The sequence below is a fragment of the Filicampus tigris genome, chromosome 20, assembly GCF_054856515.1.
Source record: "Filicampus tigris isolate MCC_2025a chromosome 20, RoL_Ftig_1.0, whole genome shotgun sequence".
Classification (NCBI taxonomy): Eukaryota; Metazoa; Chordata; class Actinopteri; order Syngnathiformes; family Syngnathidae; genus Filicampus; species Filicampus tigris.
The window spans coordinates 8,875,743-8,892,481 of record NC_141236.1 but is presented as its reverse complement, the minus strand read 5'-3'; the positions used below and the strand labels follow the sequence as shown (position 1 = coordinate 8,892,481).

The following is a 16,739-nucleotide window of genomic DNA, read 5'->3' as shown; positions in this document are numbered from 1 at the left end:
CACTTTTTGCCTTTACAGTAAGACGCATCCCAGTATGTTATGTTGAAGCACTGCCGGATTCATTTTTTTCTCTAACGCACGAGGCGGTGTGAGGTCCTCGCTCCGAGGCTCATACGTAACAAAGGTCCAGGTTGCTCGCCCGAAACCACGTTTTTCCAAGTTTGCCCGCAGAAGTAGCGGCAATGTGACTTTGTAAAGTGGGAAGGAAAGACGGAATCCAAATGAAATGTTTACTGCTGGCTTTCATGCATAGCAGCCTCTAATTGTGAGTCTTTTAATGTCCTGCAGCATTGCATAAGAGATGCTCAGCCAGTGCCCAAAATGTATTTACAAAAAAAAAAATAAAAAAAATCCTCGTTCCATCCTCGTTCATCAGGCTCGCTGCCCAGAAAAGGCTTGTGAGACTCAGACCGGGCCAAATGACTACCTGCTTACAAGCATTAACGATGACAACGCGTGAAAAAAAAAAAGGAACAAAAGCCGCATGAATAATTCACGTAAACAAGTGGAAGGGAAAGCTGTTTGGTGCGATGCCAACCTCCGCCTAAAAGCCAAAAGATAAATAAATAAATATAGAGACAGATGGTAGACAGAGTGAGACAAGAAAATAAATGAAAAATAAATAATTAAACAAATCACAGCACACGTTGCCATAGAAATGAGGAGCCGCTTGCTCGGATTTTTTTTTTCCCCCCGAGAGGACGGGGGAGGTCACAGAGAAAGCGTCACGGCGTCTCACTACTGAGACAATAATCTGATCCCGGCAAAAAGATCAATAATCAAGATAATCTCAGCGAGACGGCAGAATGAGACGCTATCGGCAAATTAGTCTCCCAGGAAGCAATCAGGAGGAAAAGTCAGACAAGTGAGTATTTTGAGCTCATGCTCGAAACCTTGCACAAAACACGCAAGATGTCAGTGGTGAGCGGTCGGAGCCAGCAAGTTAAAATGTTCACATTTTCAATTAAATTGTGATAATTGAACGCCAACAGTCTATTGTCTAGGGCTTGTGCATGTTTGTTTTTTGGTCCAATCGCATTTCAGCCTCTTTGATGTTGCCATGCCAATCGAATCTGATCAGTGCCTTCAGAGTCGGTAGCGCTAGTTGGTGCTTTTTAACTATATTAGCGATGGGACCGTTTCTTTCACCATTTCAAGTCCTTCCGCCCTCGATGACATCAACAGTTTTCAGTCCTCCGTTTGGTTTGTCTGAGCAATCAAAACACATCACACCACACCCCACAGCAGGGACGGTCAACGGCTCATCCATCACGCTAATGAGGATATAAAAAAAAAAAAAACGAACGCAAATACGGATGCTAGCTTCCTCTTAGCGGAGGTCTACATAGGAAATAAAAGAGCGTTAAAGAGGCGCTACGTTGCGGATGGTGCTTTGGGGAGCGTTTGGGGTCGAGACACTTAAAGCCCTTAATCTCTCGCTCTCCCCTGGGGGACGGCACCTCGTGTTTTGAGTTGCCCTGCCTTCTCTCGGCTCGCGTCTCGCGTCGCACACGCCGAGAGGCTCGCTTGTCAGGCCGCTCCCCGCGCGCATCGGCTCCAATTAGGGAAGACATCTTGCGTTGCTAGGAAACCGAAAAACATCCTCATCATGTGATCGTTCCGCAGGATGACTCTGTTATTTGTGGATGCTGACGTTTAGCGAGGCGACGCACACGTGGCGAAGTTTACCGATGACACGGATTGTGAACATGCAATAGTTGTGACGTCACTTTCAGTGGCAACGGACACTCTCGTGTTCAGCTCTCGTTAGGTGGTGCAGGTGCCCCCGAATGTTGTGGCCTGTGAGTGTGCGTCACACTCCAATCAAGCCCACGTTTTATTCCACTTTTTGATCACGCAATTAGTCTTCACTCGTGTGCACTTTTCTTCTTATTCAATTATGGCGGGCATGGTGATTACACTGCTTTTTTTTTTTTAGCACAAACGTAGTAATCAGCTAGCGGGAAACTGTGAGAGGTGCGAGCCGCACAGTATAATCAGATTCAAGGCGAGAGTGGTGTCACAGTTGCTGGCTCACTCACAAAGTAGAATGAGGGCAGCCAAAGGGTGCAAGATGGCTACACACGATGCAAAGTAGATTTTGGATTTGAAAAGTAGTTTTTCCTAAACATATTGCAGCTACTGGCTACATTATAAATATATTATTGTGTATTTGGGTGCTAGGGAGTACCTTTTTTTTTTTTATATATATATATATATATAAACTGTGGTATAGTAATTTTGAGTTACCCGTGAATGGTCCTCCACAATTTTAGGTGTAGTAATTATGAGATTTATAACATCATAAAACAACCCTAAATGGTAGATTAGACTAGTATCGGGGGGAAAAAAGTGTCAATTATGTCTCTATAAAGTATAACATGAAAGCGCACGAGTGTGTCAGTGAGCTATTTGTTGCCATTCTTCATGCTGGCCAACAGTGGACCGTCCAACATTTGGCATCTGTGCAGCCACGTGGACGCTAATGCCTACCTGCTGTGATTTGTCCAAGCTGGCGTCCGCTCACCTGCCCCGCTCACGCACCGGCGGGCACCAGCTGGAACGTCAGAAAATGGACGCCGAGCTCGACCCGTAAGCGCCGACCAACCGTGAAAGCTGCAAACACACCAGAGCGAGGGTGTAGCGCGCCGAGCTGGAGAGTAGCGCGCGCACACGCGCGCGTGCGGACAGAGTAGTTTTCTTTGTCTGAGAAGCTCACTGGAGCAAAATGTGCAAAGTGATCTTTCCATATTTCATCAGATCCATTTATAAAATAAAGTAAATCCACTGCAAGTGTGTATAAGGAGGCTCTTTGAAGCTGCTCGCTGGTGGATTCCATGAGGTATGCCTCTTGATTCCAGTAGTTGCTAGCCAAAACAGCATCTTTTTTTTTTTTTTCTTCCTTTTTTATTTGTTACATTTGACAGCAGAGTGGACCCCTGCTAAATACGGCTGATGAAATACTACAAGCAGAAGACGCCACAAGCTGCGGGCCACAACAAAGGCGGCCAAAACAAGGTATGGCTCCACTGCATCATACTGAGGCTTTCGAATCTTTATTTTTCTTCAGCTCAAAAAAAAAAAAAAAATGCACTGCACTGCAGGGGCGTCGCTACATGGTGGCCACTGGTGGCCATTGTACACTCTGAGATCTAGAGGAAGATTTTGATCAGCTTGAGTCTGCGGCGCAGACAATTAGGTCCTCCTCACTGCTATGTACACACAGTTGCATTACAATGTGGCACTCGGATGCTCTGCCACCAGACTTTTACAGTGATCACCCACCGAAACAAGTGTTAATACCACTTAGCTGCACGCAGAAGTACACAAAATCAAAGAACGAGATTTTGTATATGCGTGTGTTTTGCTTGTCGAAACCCTGACTGCGGATTGTATGAGAAACAATGACTTCTCGGCCATGAACGCTGTCTTTCTTTTTGAATGATTCTTCAGATTCGGTATTATGAGTTAATTTTGTGTCATGCTGACATTAGCTTTCAACTTCTAAATGAATTAAGTAGAGAAACAGTCTTCAAAAGTGGCCCTTTGTGAGTATTAAACACACAGTTGGAACATTTCACTTTGCACATTTCAGGTCACTCACTTGGGATGTAAGATCAATTATTAGTTCACAAACAGTCTTTCAAGAAAGAAAACATCCAATGAAAATCAAGACTTACACTAGTTGATTGAATTTGCTCATCTACTTCTTTCAATCTCTGAAGTGCAAGAATCAGACAAGGTCAGATCTGGGCTTCTTTCCTTACCGCGCGAACACTTACACCCGCGGAGGCGAAATGAGAAAAGGGAGCTGTCGAAGATGCAACCCTCACATATATAGTGTTGCCCTGTCAATTTCACTGTTTGTGTGTGCTGACCATAAATGTGTAATGCAATTACCGTCTGATCAACGTATGGCTAACATCTTGGCAAATATAAAGCCGCCCATCTAGGGTCAGTAATTAATATTGGTCAAATCCTTCAACCCAAGAAATGAAAAGGAGGACCACTGGTTCGATTTTTCCAATTAAAATCCAGCTCACACTTTTTCCCTTTTCATGCCCTCCACACTTTCTCTGCTTGCCACGAGAGTTCAATGGCGGCAAAAGTGAGTTGCATCAGCATTGACTGGGGTTAAGTCAGGTATCTGACGGACGAACACAAGAGTCACGATGCTTGCCTTTACGCCGGGTGCATTTGCTTTTACAGGGAATACGAGCACGCACAGATACACAAACCGCTACCTCCACCCAATCATTTCCTCTGCATTTAATGAACACAAACATGCTTTAGCTCAGCCCCAAACAATTCCCGATGAGTGGCTTCACGGAGCCTGCAGGCCGGTTACTGTGGTGTAAAATTAATATTAGGAATATTACATGCGCACGTTGCTATCTGCATACAGAATGCAAAGCTCGCCGAGTGTGGAGCAATTCATTTGGAAGGAGGTGAGAGAGTGCTGTGTTTTAATGGCAACCCCCGTAAAAAAAAATTAAAAAATAAAATAAAAAATAAAATAAAACATCCCTGTTCAAAGCGCTGCCAAGTAAGAGTGAAACATTTTAAGACGCTTTTAAATGTCACTGGAAACAAAAAGCAGCATGTGTCTATGTAGTTATTCAGTTACTTGCTTTCATTAGTCATACAGAATAATTTGTTGCATGTGTTGGCTGAAAAAAAAATACATAGGAAGGGGACCTTGAAAAAAATGAATCGCAAATTGAATCGCAACAATCGCTCAGCCCGAGCGGGAAGTGCATCTTTCAATAAACATTAGTGTTCTAGTGAAGGAAGTGCTGGCTGGGATTGTTTCCCACTATTGATCTAAATTCAACAATTGGACATCAGTGAGATGTGCTTGTTTCCAGAAACGGAGGACCTAAGAGTCACGAAAAACCTCAATGGAATCGATGAGCATTGTCAAAGAAATATTTCAAGAACCACAACGTTGGCGGGCCTTTTAAGTGCATTTTGAGCCAAACAGTCCGGAAAATGTTGACAACAAGCGAGGCAACTACAAAGCGAGAAAGAAGAAAACATGTCACCCCTTTTCAAAAGAGAGAAACTGACTTCATGATCGTTAAGTCAAAGCTGACGGAAAGTGGTTCCCCCTCCCGCTTTTTTTTTTTTTTCCTTTGAGCAATTCATTTCCTCTGAATGTGCCCCAAAAAAGGAGCTGCTGCACAATGTCTTTCCGGCCGGAAGCCTTCCATTTGCCTAAGTTCCATTGTGAAAGTCATTTTTTGTATGAACAGAGTGAAGCCCTGTGGTGTGGCACGGTGTTCAGATTAGGTCTTTGAAGGCGCTGCAATACTTTCCACATAAGCTGTCTATTTGAAAGGCTTCTGTGTCAAAAAGAAAGTGGACTTTTTCTCCATGGGTGGCTTATCGCTAAAAGAGCAGACAGTTAGAACTTCATAAAAGACTAATAGAATGCTGACAAATATGATAGGAGGGAGAGCGGTGGAGGAGCTATTCTAAATTGAAATTGGAGCCCCAGAACAAGGCTGAAAGTAAGCATGAGGCCATCAAGCACGTTACAGTAAAAAACTTCAGCAACATTATTAATAGAAGTAGAAATAGTCCCTTTTTAGCAACAATTGGTGTTTTATAGAACAGTATTTGGTGACAGAAATGAGTGCTAGGTTTGATTCCACGGTTGGCCAGTAGGTGGCGGAGTACATTTGTTTTCAATTTGACTAATGAATAAGAATAAAAACGGGAAATACTTCAGCTCAGACTTGATTTTGCTAAAGAATTTCAAACGTAGCAATTCTTTCCAATCCTGCTTTTTACGCCGACAGAAAGCAACGGCTGTAGGTTCATTTTATAACGGATTTCCTTGGGCACAATTATTGCTACGTATATATTGTGAGACGTTCAATTTGTTTAGACCAGAACGGGATTTACTTCATAAGGTAGGCTGCTTGTTTTATGAAAGCTATTAATTAAATGTTTTATCCCCGTTTATATTCTCATCTTCCGTCTTTGCAGTTTCACACTTAGCCATGTGTTGATATTATTTCAAGAAGCCATTAAATCCCCTGACTCAAATTTTGCTTGCTGTTCAACTATCTTTCGGGAAGTAAACACAGAGGGATCAGTACACTGTTTGTACAATATTTCTGTATGTGCTCTCTCTTTCTCTCTCACAATATGTGTTTGTATTGTTTAAAAGTGTGTTTAAACACTTTCAAAAGTTCTGTAAATGTTATAAAAACATGCCTAGGATGTATTCATATATCTTTTCCACTTGCAGGGTTGTCTTGAACATAACCCCAATGGACACCCCAGCATAGTATCAAGGATGATCCCCTATAGAAATTGCTTCTTGAGAGCAATCAATATTCCAGTAGAACCATATTTGGCCACAGAAATAGTTTACATATTTTATGTATTGCACATTTTTTATTGTTATTCTGTATTTTGGGGCAGTGTGACTCTCGGGAGGATATAAAATAAAATATACAATACTTGCGGGCGAGGACACTGTGGCTCACCTCTCACGGGTGTGCTTCTGCGCAGGCTCCCTTGACGCTATTTGGAGGTGGCAGTTTCTAAAAAGAGAGCTTCTGGAATTGTGCAGAAGGTATTTTTGCAAAACCAGGCACAATGCTGCCTTATGTCTGAATTTTTGGGGATCAAGTCGAATGTAAAAAGAGCACATTAAATATCCCCAAATGTTAGAAGGCAATGCGTCCTAATGGAAAATTTATACAGGAGGATCTGGTGGATTAAAAGAGAGCTGATTCTTCTGATTCCACGCAGGTAAACTGAAATTTACGAGCTATTCTTTGCCTGTTCAAAGTCTTGATGTTTAAAGTTGCATCAGTTGGGCTTTAAAAATGCATATATTTTATTTTCCAAAGGCATTCTGGTACCTCAGCCTATAAGAATCCAAAAGAGAATTGATAAGGAACCAAATTGATAAGTAGGATCGATAACAGAATCGACATCGCTAAATTCTTACCAATTCCCACCCCGCAGCTATGAGAATCACTAGACTACCAATGCCCCTGTAAAAACAATAATCAGAACAATGCTGCTGATGATCACCATCACCATCATCATCATCATTTGAGCAGTTTTGAAGGCAACACAGCAGCAGTGCAAATTGCAGGTGTCATGCCAGATGTACAGTAGCACACTTGTAGCACCGCCCTTTGCATGTCATTTTCTACTTGACAACCAAGAGCCATCCCAAGCTGATTTTCTGCCAAGGTGGAGATGCTTTCAATTCTGTTTGTTTGCATTTTAGAATGACATCTGAGTCCTACAGATTGCAACGAAATCTGTTGCTAGGCCGCATGCCAAGCACAAGATTATTCCCCCGTTCCCTGCATACCAATGTCGGCGTGCAGCTGAGACTTTTTAGAGATGGATTTTCAAATGTATAATAAGAACCTGTAGATGGGTGTAATGGGCATCGACTGCTGGAGAGCCGCATCGCCAGCAACATTATCACAAGTCGCAGCCCTTCAGGAAGGCGCCAGTGCTCTTTCAAGCTCGCTCTCACTGTGGATTCAAAGGGAACAATCACCGCGCTTTAGACGAGCTTTTTCGTCCTCAGCGGCTGACTTCAGTCGCCGTTTTAAAGCCTCGCTTGCGCAGCACTGCTGCTGCATAGCAAGGCGGAGGGTAAAAAAAAAACAAAAAAAGGAAAAGAAGTTCCTGTGATGTGTCTGTCAGCTTCGTTCCCGACAGTGCGGGGAGGACGAGCAGAATGTTTCGACACAGGCTCAACTGTCACAACAGTGACTCCGCTATTCTGTCAAATATCACCTTTTAGCTGTTTGATTTTGTCCTCCGACCGAAGGCAGCTGGTGTTAGATAGGATTGAAAATCAGTAGTTTTCTTATCCTGACAGGAGGAACAAAACAAAAAAACAAAAAAAAAACCCTGAAACTTTCAGAACCCTAGTGATAGAAAGTAGAGCACTGGCGAGGAGAATTAACTTGACCCCAGAATGGCTCTCGAGTCAGATATCGTTCAAAATCAATAAGGTTCTGTGTCAAACGTGTCAGAACAAGATGGACTGATAAATGCTGCTGTGGTGAACTGAATCCTATTCTGTCCTGCTTCGCCAAGGACAAAAATGCAGCCTCAAAAAGATTGCGCATACAGTACGCTAAAAGAACGGTCGATGAAAGCGTGAAAATCATCATTTGCTGCTGATTAGACGCCAAGACGCTTGGCTGATAGCGGCTGCATGAGAAAACCCAAATGTGACAAGCTCGATCCGACACTGAGACACTTCAAGGGCCACAAACCCACCACATTTGTAACATAAGAGTACTTTCTACATGACATGATCATTTAATAACACAAATATACTCCACACCTGCCTGCTTGTGACTTTTATGTGGGAGATCGTGTCAGTCAGGACAGCGCCTGGCATCCACACTTCACATTTCAGCTCCGGTGACCTCGGGAGCGGGCGACCTGCCTCGGGGGAGCTATAAAAAGACTTCAAATGGAGCAACACGAGCCCAGACGATGGCGACGGGGAGGGGGGACTTTAACCTGGGTGCCCTGAATCTTCTGGCGGGGTCAGGCAGAATCCACCGAGTCCATTAGCACATTAGGCAGTGCTCCGGGCCAGAAGAAGAGAGGAGGGGGAAAAAGCTATAGAACATTCCAATTCCATCGTCTTGCACGGTCCCTAATGGAGCTGCAATAAGTTATGCGACCAGAGTGGAGCGAGGCGGACTGACTTTAAGGAAGAGGGATGAGGAAGCAAATGAAATGGGCGCCGCTCATGATCATTTCTCGGGATGGGAGCTCGGCAAAGCGTTATTAGAGACTCGCAACGAAGTGCAATATGCCTCCATAAAGAAGGATCATGGAAAACAAAAGCTTTGTTATCGTGCGCTGCCTGTCTTAGGCGCGGAACCAGTGAAAAGTAGCCAAGCATTCAGGAGACCTCTGCCAAGGCTGAAAAGTCCGATTACAACAATACTGCAGACAAATTTGTGGCTTTATATAAAATATGTTCTTCTTTTTAAAAAGTAATGTTGGTCCTATAGTATCTTGATATAAGAAAGCTAAAGAACACATCTCAACCAAGGGTGCCAATAATTCCAGATGGACAAGGCGGCAAAAATCTTTAAATGTTTGTTTTCAATGGATGGGAAGCTACAATTTGCCTTCTTGTTTGTCAGGGGCGGGGGTTGGTGGTGCGGTGGTCAAAAAGTCACATAATTTCCCAGTTTTTAATCAACACGTAATCGGCTCCGGTTCGACACAAAGCTTTGTAGAAATGGTGTCAATGTTGCTCAGCCCTGGGATCGAACCATACTGCTTCCCTTCACGGTTTTGTGCTCGGTGCTTGTCATCACGCGTGACGCCAATGCTAATAAGCATGAAGGGGAACAACCACAACGTGGTCCTGTGGGCTTTGACGCATCCCGGTGAACTTTCAGTTCCACTCCGGAGGGTTTCTGGGCTGCTTGTGTGTGTGTGTAGTCTGTTTGTCATGTAAGATGGATTGCCTCACTCCGCTGCTACTATAAAGACAAAATTAAAATTGAAAAAAATAACCATGTCCATAGGGAGTGTTTATTTTTCATTTTTTTATGCACACCCATCAGTGTTTCCTCCTCACATCCTATCTAGTGCATACTTTGTTTTCACATCAAATGGAAGTTGGGCGATTCTGATAGCAGCTGCTCGCTCAACATCACTGTGCCATTTGCCTCATGGCAGTGAAACAGCATCCAAATTTAGAGTCCGCGCTGCCATGGAGGCTAATAAGCGCTCAATAAACCGCCAACAAAGCCGATTTAACTGTGTCATAAACACTCAAGTGCTGGCTGTAGAATCTAATGAATGATCATGAGAAACAGATCGGACACTGCTGTTAAATCATCTTAATAAAGACACGGCTCAAGGTAAGAGTATGAATATTGATAACAAATAGAATGTAATGTGGGTATGATGATTGGCAGTCGGTTATAGCCATGTAGACAAAGAAGAGTTTCACTCCTCTACTGTGACTCAGTAAACTGCAGTAATATGACAGTTTTTTTTGCTGAGGATAAAGAATATATGCCTGTGAGTATTGTTTTACATGTCTACAAATTGTGTTACTCACATCTCAAGGCACCACTATACACCTCATTTTTACTACCATAAGCATTGCACACACAACTTTGAACAATAACGTTAGCTCTGACGCTAGTGCTAACGCCGTCTCATCTGGTCCATCAAGGCTACTAAAGTACATAGTGAAACAGTAGCTCTGTTTATGACATGCAAAAAGAAAAATATTAGCACTTATAGGTATCCAGGCAGGTCCAACTACTCTGACAGACAACTAAAGTATGATCTGGGGTTGCCATGGCAGCGCCTGAGACTGAGGTGTCCTGGCTGGTCCACCACGGCCATTAAAGTACGTAATGAGAAAGTGGCATCCCGTATTACGAGCATTTCAAACGGTTCTGACAAGTAACACTCGTGCCAGCAAACATTGGCGCTTAGGCTCGGTGTACAGGCTGGTCTGGACAATATTACAGACCAATAAACTATGATCAGGGGACGGACAGAGATGCGCTTTTCTTATTACTACATTCTCGGCATAATAAATAGACCTTCAAATAACAGCCCCACAAGGGAATTCTGCAGTATCTACAGACAGCATGAATGTGGAATTACTAGTAATATAAAAAAGTATTTATTAAATTATTTAAAATGCTGCCTGTACAAGTCTGATGAGACGAAATAGGTCATAATTCCATTTGTGGCTTCAACTCAAAAGTCCCAATGCATCCAATGACTATTTAATAAACCCTTAGTACAGTACACCCATACCCGTGAGGCTAAATTAGCAAATGAGCTAGGATCTATTTGCGGGGGGGACAATAACTGGCCATTTAATTAGGTAGATCTGCACACTCGTGAGTGTACATTAAAGTGAAACCAATGCCCAAAGAGCAAGGGAGAAACTGAAGTGTGCCAGGCCCTTTGAATTCATCCATCAGCGTAACCAGACAGGACATCTCTGGAGAGTGTAAACGTCATAAAAGGGACGACAGGAGACAGATTTTTGGGTGGGGAGTTCTCCACAAGTGCAGTCCAAACATCGGCTATCTGTCCCGGCAGACAGGCAACATGCCCCTCGGGGCATGAGATAGAACAGAATCACTGCTGGACTAACATAGGGCGGGAAACTATAATCACTTTATATTCTATATTTACTGATCCACAGCATGCTACGGATCGGTGACGTCCGCTGTTGAGAGTTGTAGTAAATAATCCTCATTGTCCTTCTGCCTTTTCTAAAAGCCTTGTGTTGGAGCTCGCTGATTCACGCAGAGGAAAAATATTTGTCTCAAGGCTACGCGCTTCATGCAAACACTCCATTCAGATGCTCAGGGTGCAACAGTGCAGGTGTGGAAGTGGCTTCCATCACGCAACATGTTGCTACGGTGACAGCCTTGCCTGATTTGCGCCCAATGGAGGAACGCATTCGGTCGTCATGACGATCACCATGAAAGGCGCACGTGTCAGTGGACGTATGACATGCTAATTAAAATCTGGTATTTTTGTCCCTCGTGTTTGTGGAATTTGGTATGAGCCATTTTTCAGGGCACTGAAATGCATTTTAATTTAATTCCATCAAAAGTGTACAGGATGCCGTCAGAAAGCTGATATTTTCATATGGTATCTTATTTATTCTAATACGTAATATTGCATGATATTAACTTTACAGTTTTTTTTACACTATGTTAGATTATATTTTATTTATTAATAGGTCTTGTTACATTTAATGTCTTATTTTAACATTTTAATGTCAAAGGTTTGCTGCACATGCATTTTCTTCTTTATACATGCCCAGCGACTTAAGATTTACAGTATTTTGGCTTCAGCTCGTCTTGTTTTGAGATCAGATGAGAAACAAAAACACCTACTAATGGACAGGGAGAACTGCCAGGAACAGAAAGTCAGACACACAGTGAAACTAAAATCCCACAAAGAAAATGGAAGCCGTGGATTGAACTTGGTGCCGAGACGAACGGGACTCTTGCCAACCGTGATGAAACGGAACATCGTCAAACTAAGTGGTGGTGTTTGTATTGCTGCTTCCATTAGAGTGACCAAAAAAAAACAACAAAAAAAAACAAGGTCACTTAGGTTGTGCCAAAATTCCCATTATCTATGATTAACATGCACACAGTAAAAAAAAAAAAATGCTGCTATAAAGATTACTGTGTACTACTTTGAGTGTCACTCCTGTAATGTTTGCAAAAATCAGCACCCAACATCAGTTTCACCAGTCATCGGATCATAACAGGATACACGAAAGGGTCTCATGGACCAATACCCGAAATTGAAAAGGAAGTTGTTTAATTTGACATCTTCAAAATAATCTTAACACTTATAGCCAATATAAATATAGCCAATTCTTGTTGTCATTGAGGTACTAAATGGCCTACTCTATTTGTAACACTATTTAAAGAATCCCACCGGTTAACAATTAAAGACACAGTATGTAACAATTTGACTTTTGAATTAACAGTTCAAAACAATGTTATGCTTGACTGTCTTGCATTTTGTCGTCATGGTGAGACTCAATGCCCTACCTAAAAAAACTGGTTCGACAGACCAGCCAAGGTGCACCTCTGATGTCAGCATTCGCTAGCATTAGCATTAGGTTATTTCTAGACAGACAGGTTGTGCCTGCAATCTACTATCTTAACAGCATTACACTGCTGCAACTGTAGAGGGAAATTATACGATGTGGCATTAAAACAAGCATAATCATATATCTATCATCTATGGAGTATACTTTTTATGAATGGATAATAGCGGAGAAAAAAAAAGCCCTTCCGGTGGACAATGTTCCATTGCTTTAAAAAAAAAAAGCCTTGGCTTGTACAGGAGCCTTGTTCATTTAATCGGCTTTGTTTTTACGCCATAATGGAAGGAAAATTGCCTCTCGCTGCACTCATTGAGGAGGATTTTTGGAAGGCCGAAGCAGAGTGTGATGGCGTTTTTATGAGCAAACAGATCCCCCATCCAATACATCACACGTATAAGCGAACAAGTGTTTTGCTTGGAAATGGAGATTTTTCTGCTATGCATGCTTAAATCAAACAAAGGCACGCAGAGCTACTAACTGGTTGAATTAGTATTACCGTGCTGGCATTGTTAAAGACAAAGCATCTCTTCTGCTCTGCAAGGTAGCGTGAGCGCTAGCAAACATTAGCGCCTATGCAAAGCGTACAGTCTGGTCCTCAAAGTGACAGATTGGGGATTAGAAAGCATCTCTTCTCTGAATTCTAAGCAAATCAAACAAGTCTTAGAAGTAACATGAGCGCTAGCAAACATTTGCGGTTATGCTAGGTGTCTTGGCTGGTCCCCCATTATTACAGACCACTGAAGTGATGGAGGTGTATGCAACACTGTGCGTGCGTGCGTGCGTTTCAAAGGCGAGTCTTGGATGCTGATTAGACCTGCGGGCCTCATACAACACAAAGCTTTGATTCTATTTGCCTTTCTTCTGCATTCCTCCATTTTTGGCTCATCACGAGAATTTTTTTTTTTTTTACAAGTGAGTCCACAATCAAGGTGACTGTGCACATTTGTTACTGATAAAGAACATGTACAAAACCATAAAACACTCACACGGCCCTTGTTTTATGAACTTTAACGACATAGCGGACTGGCTTGCAGTATTTGCTGATGGACGTGGCCAAGATCACGCAGTCAACCTCACGGCCACGGTTTTGATTTAACAGCATGGCCTGGCATTATTTCACGCGCTCCCGCCCCATGTCAAGCATGAATGGTTTTTACCCTTGTACTCGCCATTCAGCACGAAACATTCTCCTAATGAGCGTCACTGGGAATCAATCAAGCCGCTTTTGCATCATCAGTATCTCAGGTCTTTGTCGAGATTGACTCCTCCACTAAGACATCCAGCAATATGTCATGTTCCCGCATCAGGGATCTGTGTGACGATTCTTTTTAGGGCCTGAGCCTAAAGTCATTTCCGTGACTTTATAGTACATTTTCTTTCCCAATAACTTTTCAAGGACCTGGAAAATGCATTTAAAATGTCCCTAACTTTCGCAGGTTTTCCCATGATCACACGAACCCTGTGTAAAATGCTATCTTTCTTAGAAAGCACCTTTGGGTTCACATCTCTGCTGTGGCCGACCATGTTGTAACGCGCTTATCGCCTACTGTCAACCGAGATAGTTTCCAGCTTACTTGTGGCTTTAATTTGGACAAATGCTAAAGAAAATGGCTAGATGGATAGTTGCATTATACAGTACAGGGGTTAGCTTCTCTTTACATTGTTAAGACTGCCACAAATGTAAAACTGTTACTCATAACATTAACCGTACATGGTTTTATGATGGCGACAGTGTGAGACATTATTTCCAATAGGAAATGAGAACAACTTGGAAGTCAACCAGCTTGGCTGGTAGAGGACCTTTTGTGAAATAGGCCAATTTGATCTTTGGCATTCAGCTCCATGAAAAATAAGCTTTTTATTTTTAATCCCGCAGAGTCCTTCTCATTACCAGCCTTTGGGTCACCCGTGGCGTGCCGGTCTGCTTCTTTGATAAGACCACCTGCCTGTGCTTGTTGTGGCGTGCTTGGCCTTAACTCTCACAGCACCAAAGCGTTGTCAGAACACAAGACGCAAACTAAGATTTTTCTTGTCGCAAACCAGTAAAAAGGAGGAGGAGGAGATGTCTCACTAGTGCCGAATGGTCAAAGAATAACGCAATCGTTTGCTACCTCGGCTCCTTGTTGCTAAGAAAAAGTGACTGCTTTGCTTATGTGTTTTGTTGAGTAGCACAGCTATTCACAATGGGTTGGTTTAAAAAAAAAAAAAAAACCAAGCATTTAACAGACCAATATATTTAAAAAAAAATTACAACAAAAGTAAAAAAGTACAACTCACCATCAACGCTACATGCCGTTGTTTTAGGGTCAGCGCTTGTTTCATTAATGAGCGGTCCCATCCTGTGGTAATGGGAGACAACAAGAACGTTACTTATGTCTGGTCTACTGCAAAATGTTGTTTTGGTTGCCGTTATATATGTGTTCTATAACGTACAGTAGTTTGCTGTGTGTCTTTATATAGGAATGTGGGTCTCCTCCTGTAGTTTATTAGTTGCCAATTATTGGCTTTGTTCCACGGACAGTCACAAATTATAACATCAAAATAAAACAGTTACTTAGTATTTGGTCAAGTGAGAGTATTGGCCATTAGAAAAAGGAGAAAATACAAAATACACTTTTTTCCTCAGCATTGACCACTAGAGAGGACGACTGTTTACATATCTCCAGACCTTTTCATCACGAGTTCAATGTTACCTATGAATTGAAAGGAATATGAAGTTGTATACAAGTGTCGTCCTACCCGCCATAACACAGAAGTCGATGAAAACATGACCTTCTTGAGGGAAGTAATTAACCCCTTTAAAACAAACACCAACACTGACTGTCACCAGCAACTTAACTTGCACAATGCTGCTCATTTGCATTCCTTTCTATCATTCCCCGAGAGATGGTCTGGTCAAGTGGCTGTTGGAACGCCGAGCACGACAGCATCAGCGGCCTGCACTGCCATTGAAACTCATTTAAGAGCCGGTCTCCAAAGGGGATTAACGTGGGAGGGATTGGAAAGTCGAAAGATGCGCGGTGGGAGGGGAGGAGGGAGACTTGCGGGGAAAAAAAAAAAAACCCCAAGGTAACTCCATTCCTCTTTTTGCATCATTATCCTCGGAGTGTCTATCTGCTGTCCGCAGGCGGCTGCTGTGATCAGGTGGTGGCCCTAATGACGCGTAGCACAGGAATCATCTCGACACAACCGTGTTGGAGATTCGGAATTTGCAAGGCCGGCCTGCAGGTACGAGCCCAAAGACGACCTGTGCGGTCGGTGGGGACAAGTATAATGGAGGACAATTTGGAGGGAGATTACGTAGCAGCTTGTAATAAAATAGTCATCAGGGATACAGACTGCAGAGTCTCAGTTTGAGCTAGTGTCAAATTAGGGGCTGTTTACATGTCGCTGTTTCCAAAAGAGCCATATTATGCATTTTTAAAACAGTTCCAAGGTGTCTTAATACACTTTCCATGAATGAATATGACTGCATTTTTCAAAAACTTTAGCCATTTCGACTTCATCCAAACATGACCTCAGTTCTCATCTCTGCTTCCGGCTTACCCAATTGGCCTCGGTTTGACCCCTTCATCACGTCCTGTGCCGCTTTCTCACGACAATACTTGAAAGGTAGTCGGCTTCAATACGGAAAATCCCTTGGCAGCCTTCACCCTTGGCGACTCGCCTTCAAAGACCACAATGACAACATTGTGCCTCTTTACTGTATGTGCCATTCCAGCAGATGTCGAAATCAGATCATCGGGGGGAATTCAAGCCTGCCTTTGAAGTCCTTTCACCGAAACAAGATGCATTAAAACCTCAAGCCTGGCTTGCACTCAATCAATCACTCCAGGTCAACACGGAACAACTTTTAAATTACAGAGCTCGATCCCAAGCGAGTAGCGAAAATCCGCGAGTAATTCCCCACCAAAAAGTTGTTGTATTCGCCAATAGATGCCATCAGACTGTGGCAAAGTATTGGCTTTCGATTAGAAAGGGCTATGGCCTGGCTAAATGAAGCTCCTCCCCTCAGTTCAACAAAGTTCCTTGGCACCAAGGTGCCACAAGACGGGGCCAAAGCAACGCATATTATTATTGCTAATACTTTGGCCTGAGC

The 16,739-nt window shown here is 42.9% G+C and overlaps 1 protein-coding gene across 1 annotated transcript in view; it reads right to left on the bottom strand.

Annotated features, from left to right (window-relative positions):
• LOC147128181 (uncharacterized) overlaps nt 1–16,739 on the bottom strand; it is a 192,689-nt gene that overhangs the window by 60,379 nt on the left and 115,571 nt on the right. The window contains exon 7 of the mRNA XM_086019310.1: nt 14,918–14,979. Coding sequence (XP_085875436.1) covers nt 14,918–14,979 — 62 coding nt within the window. The remainder of the gene's footprint in view (nt 1–14,917; nt 14,980–16,739) is intronic.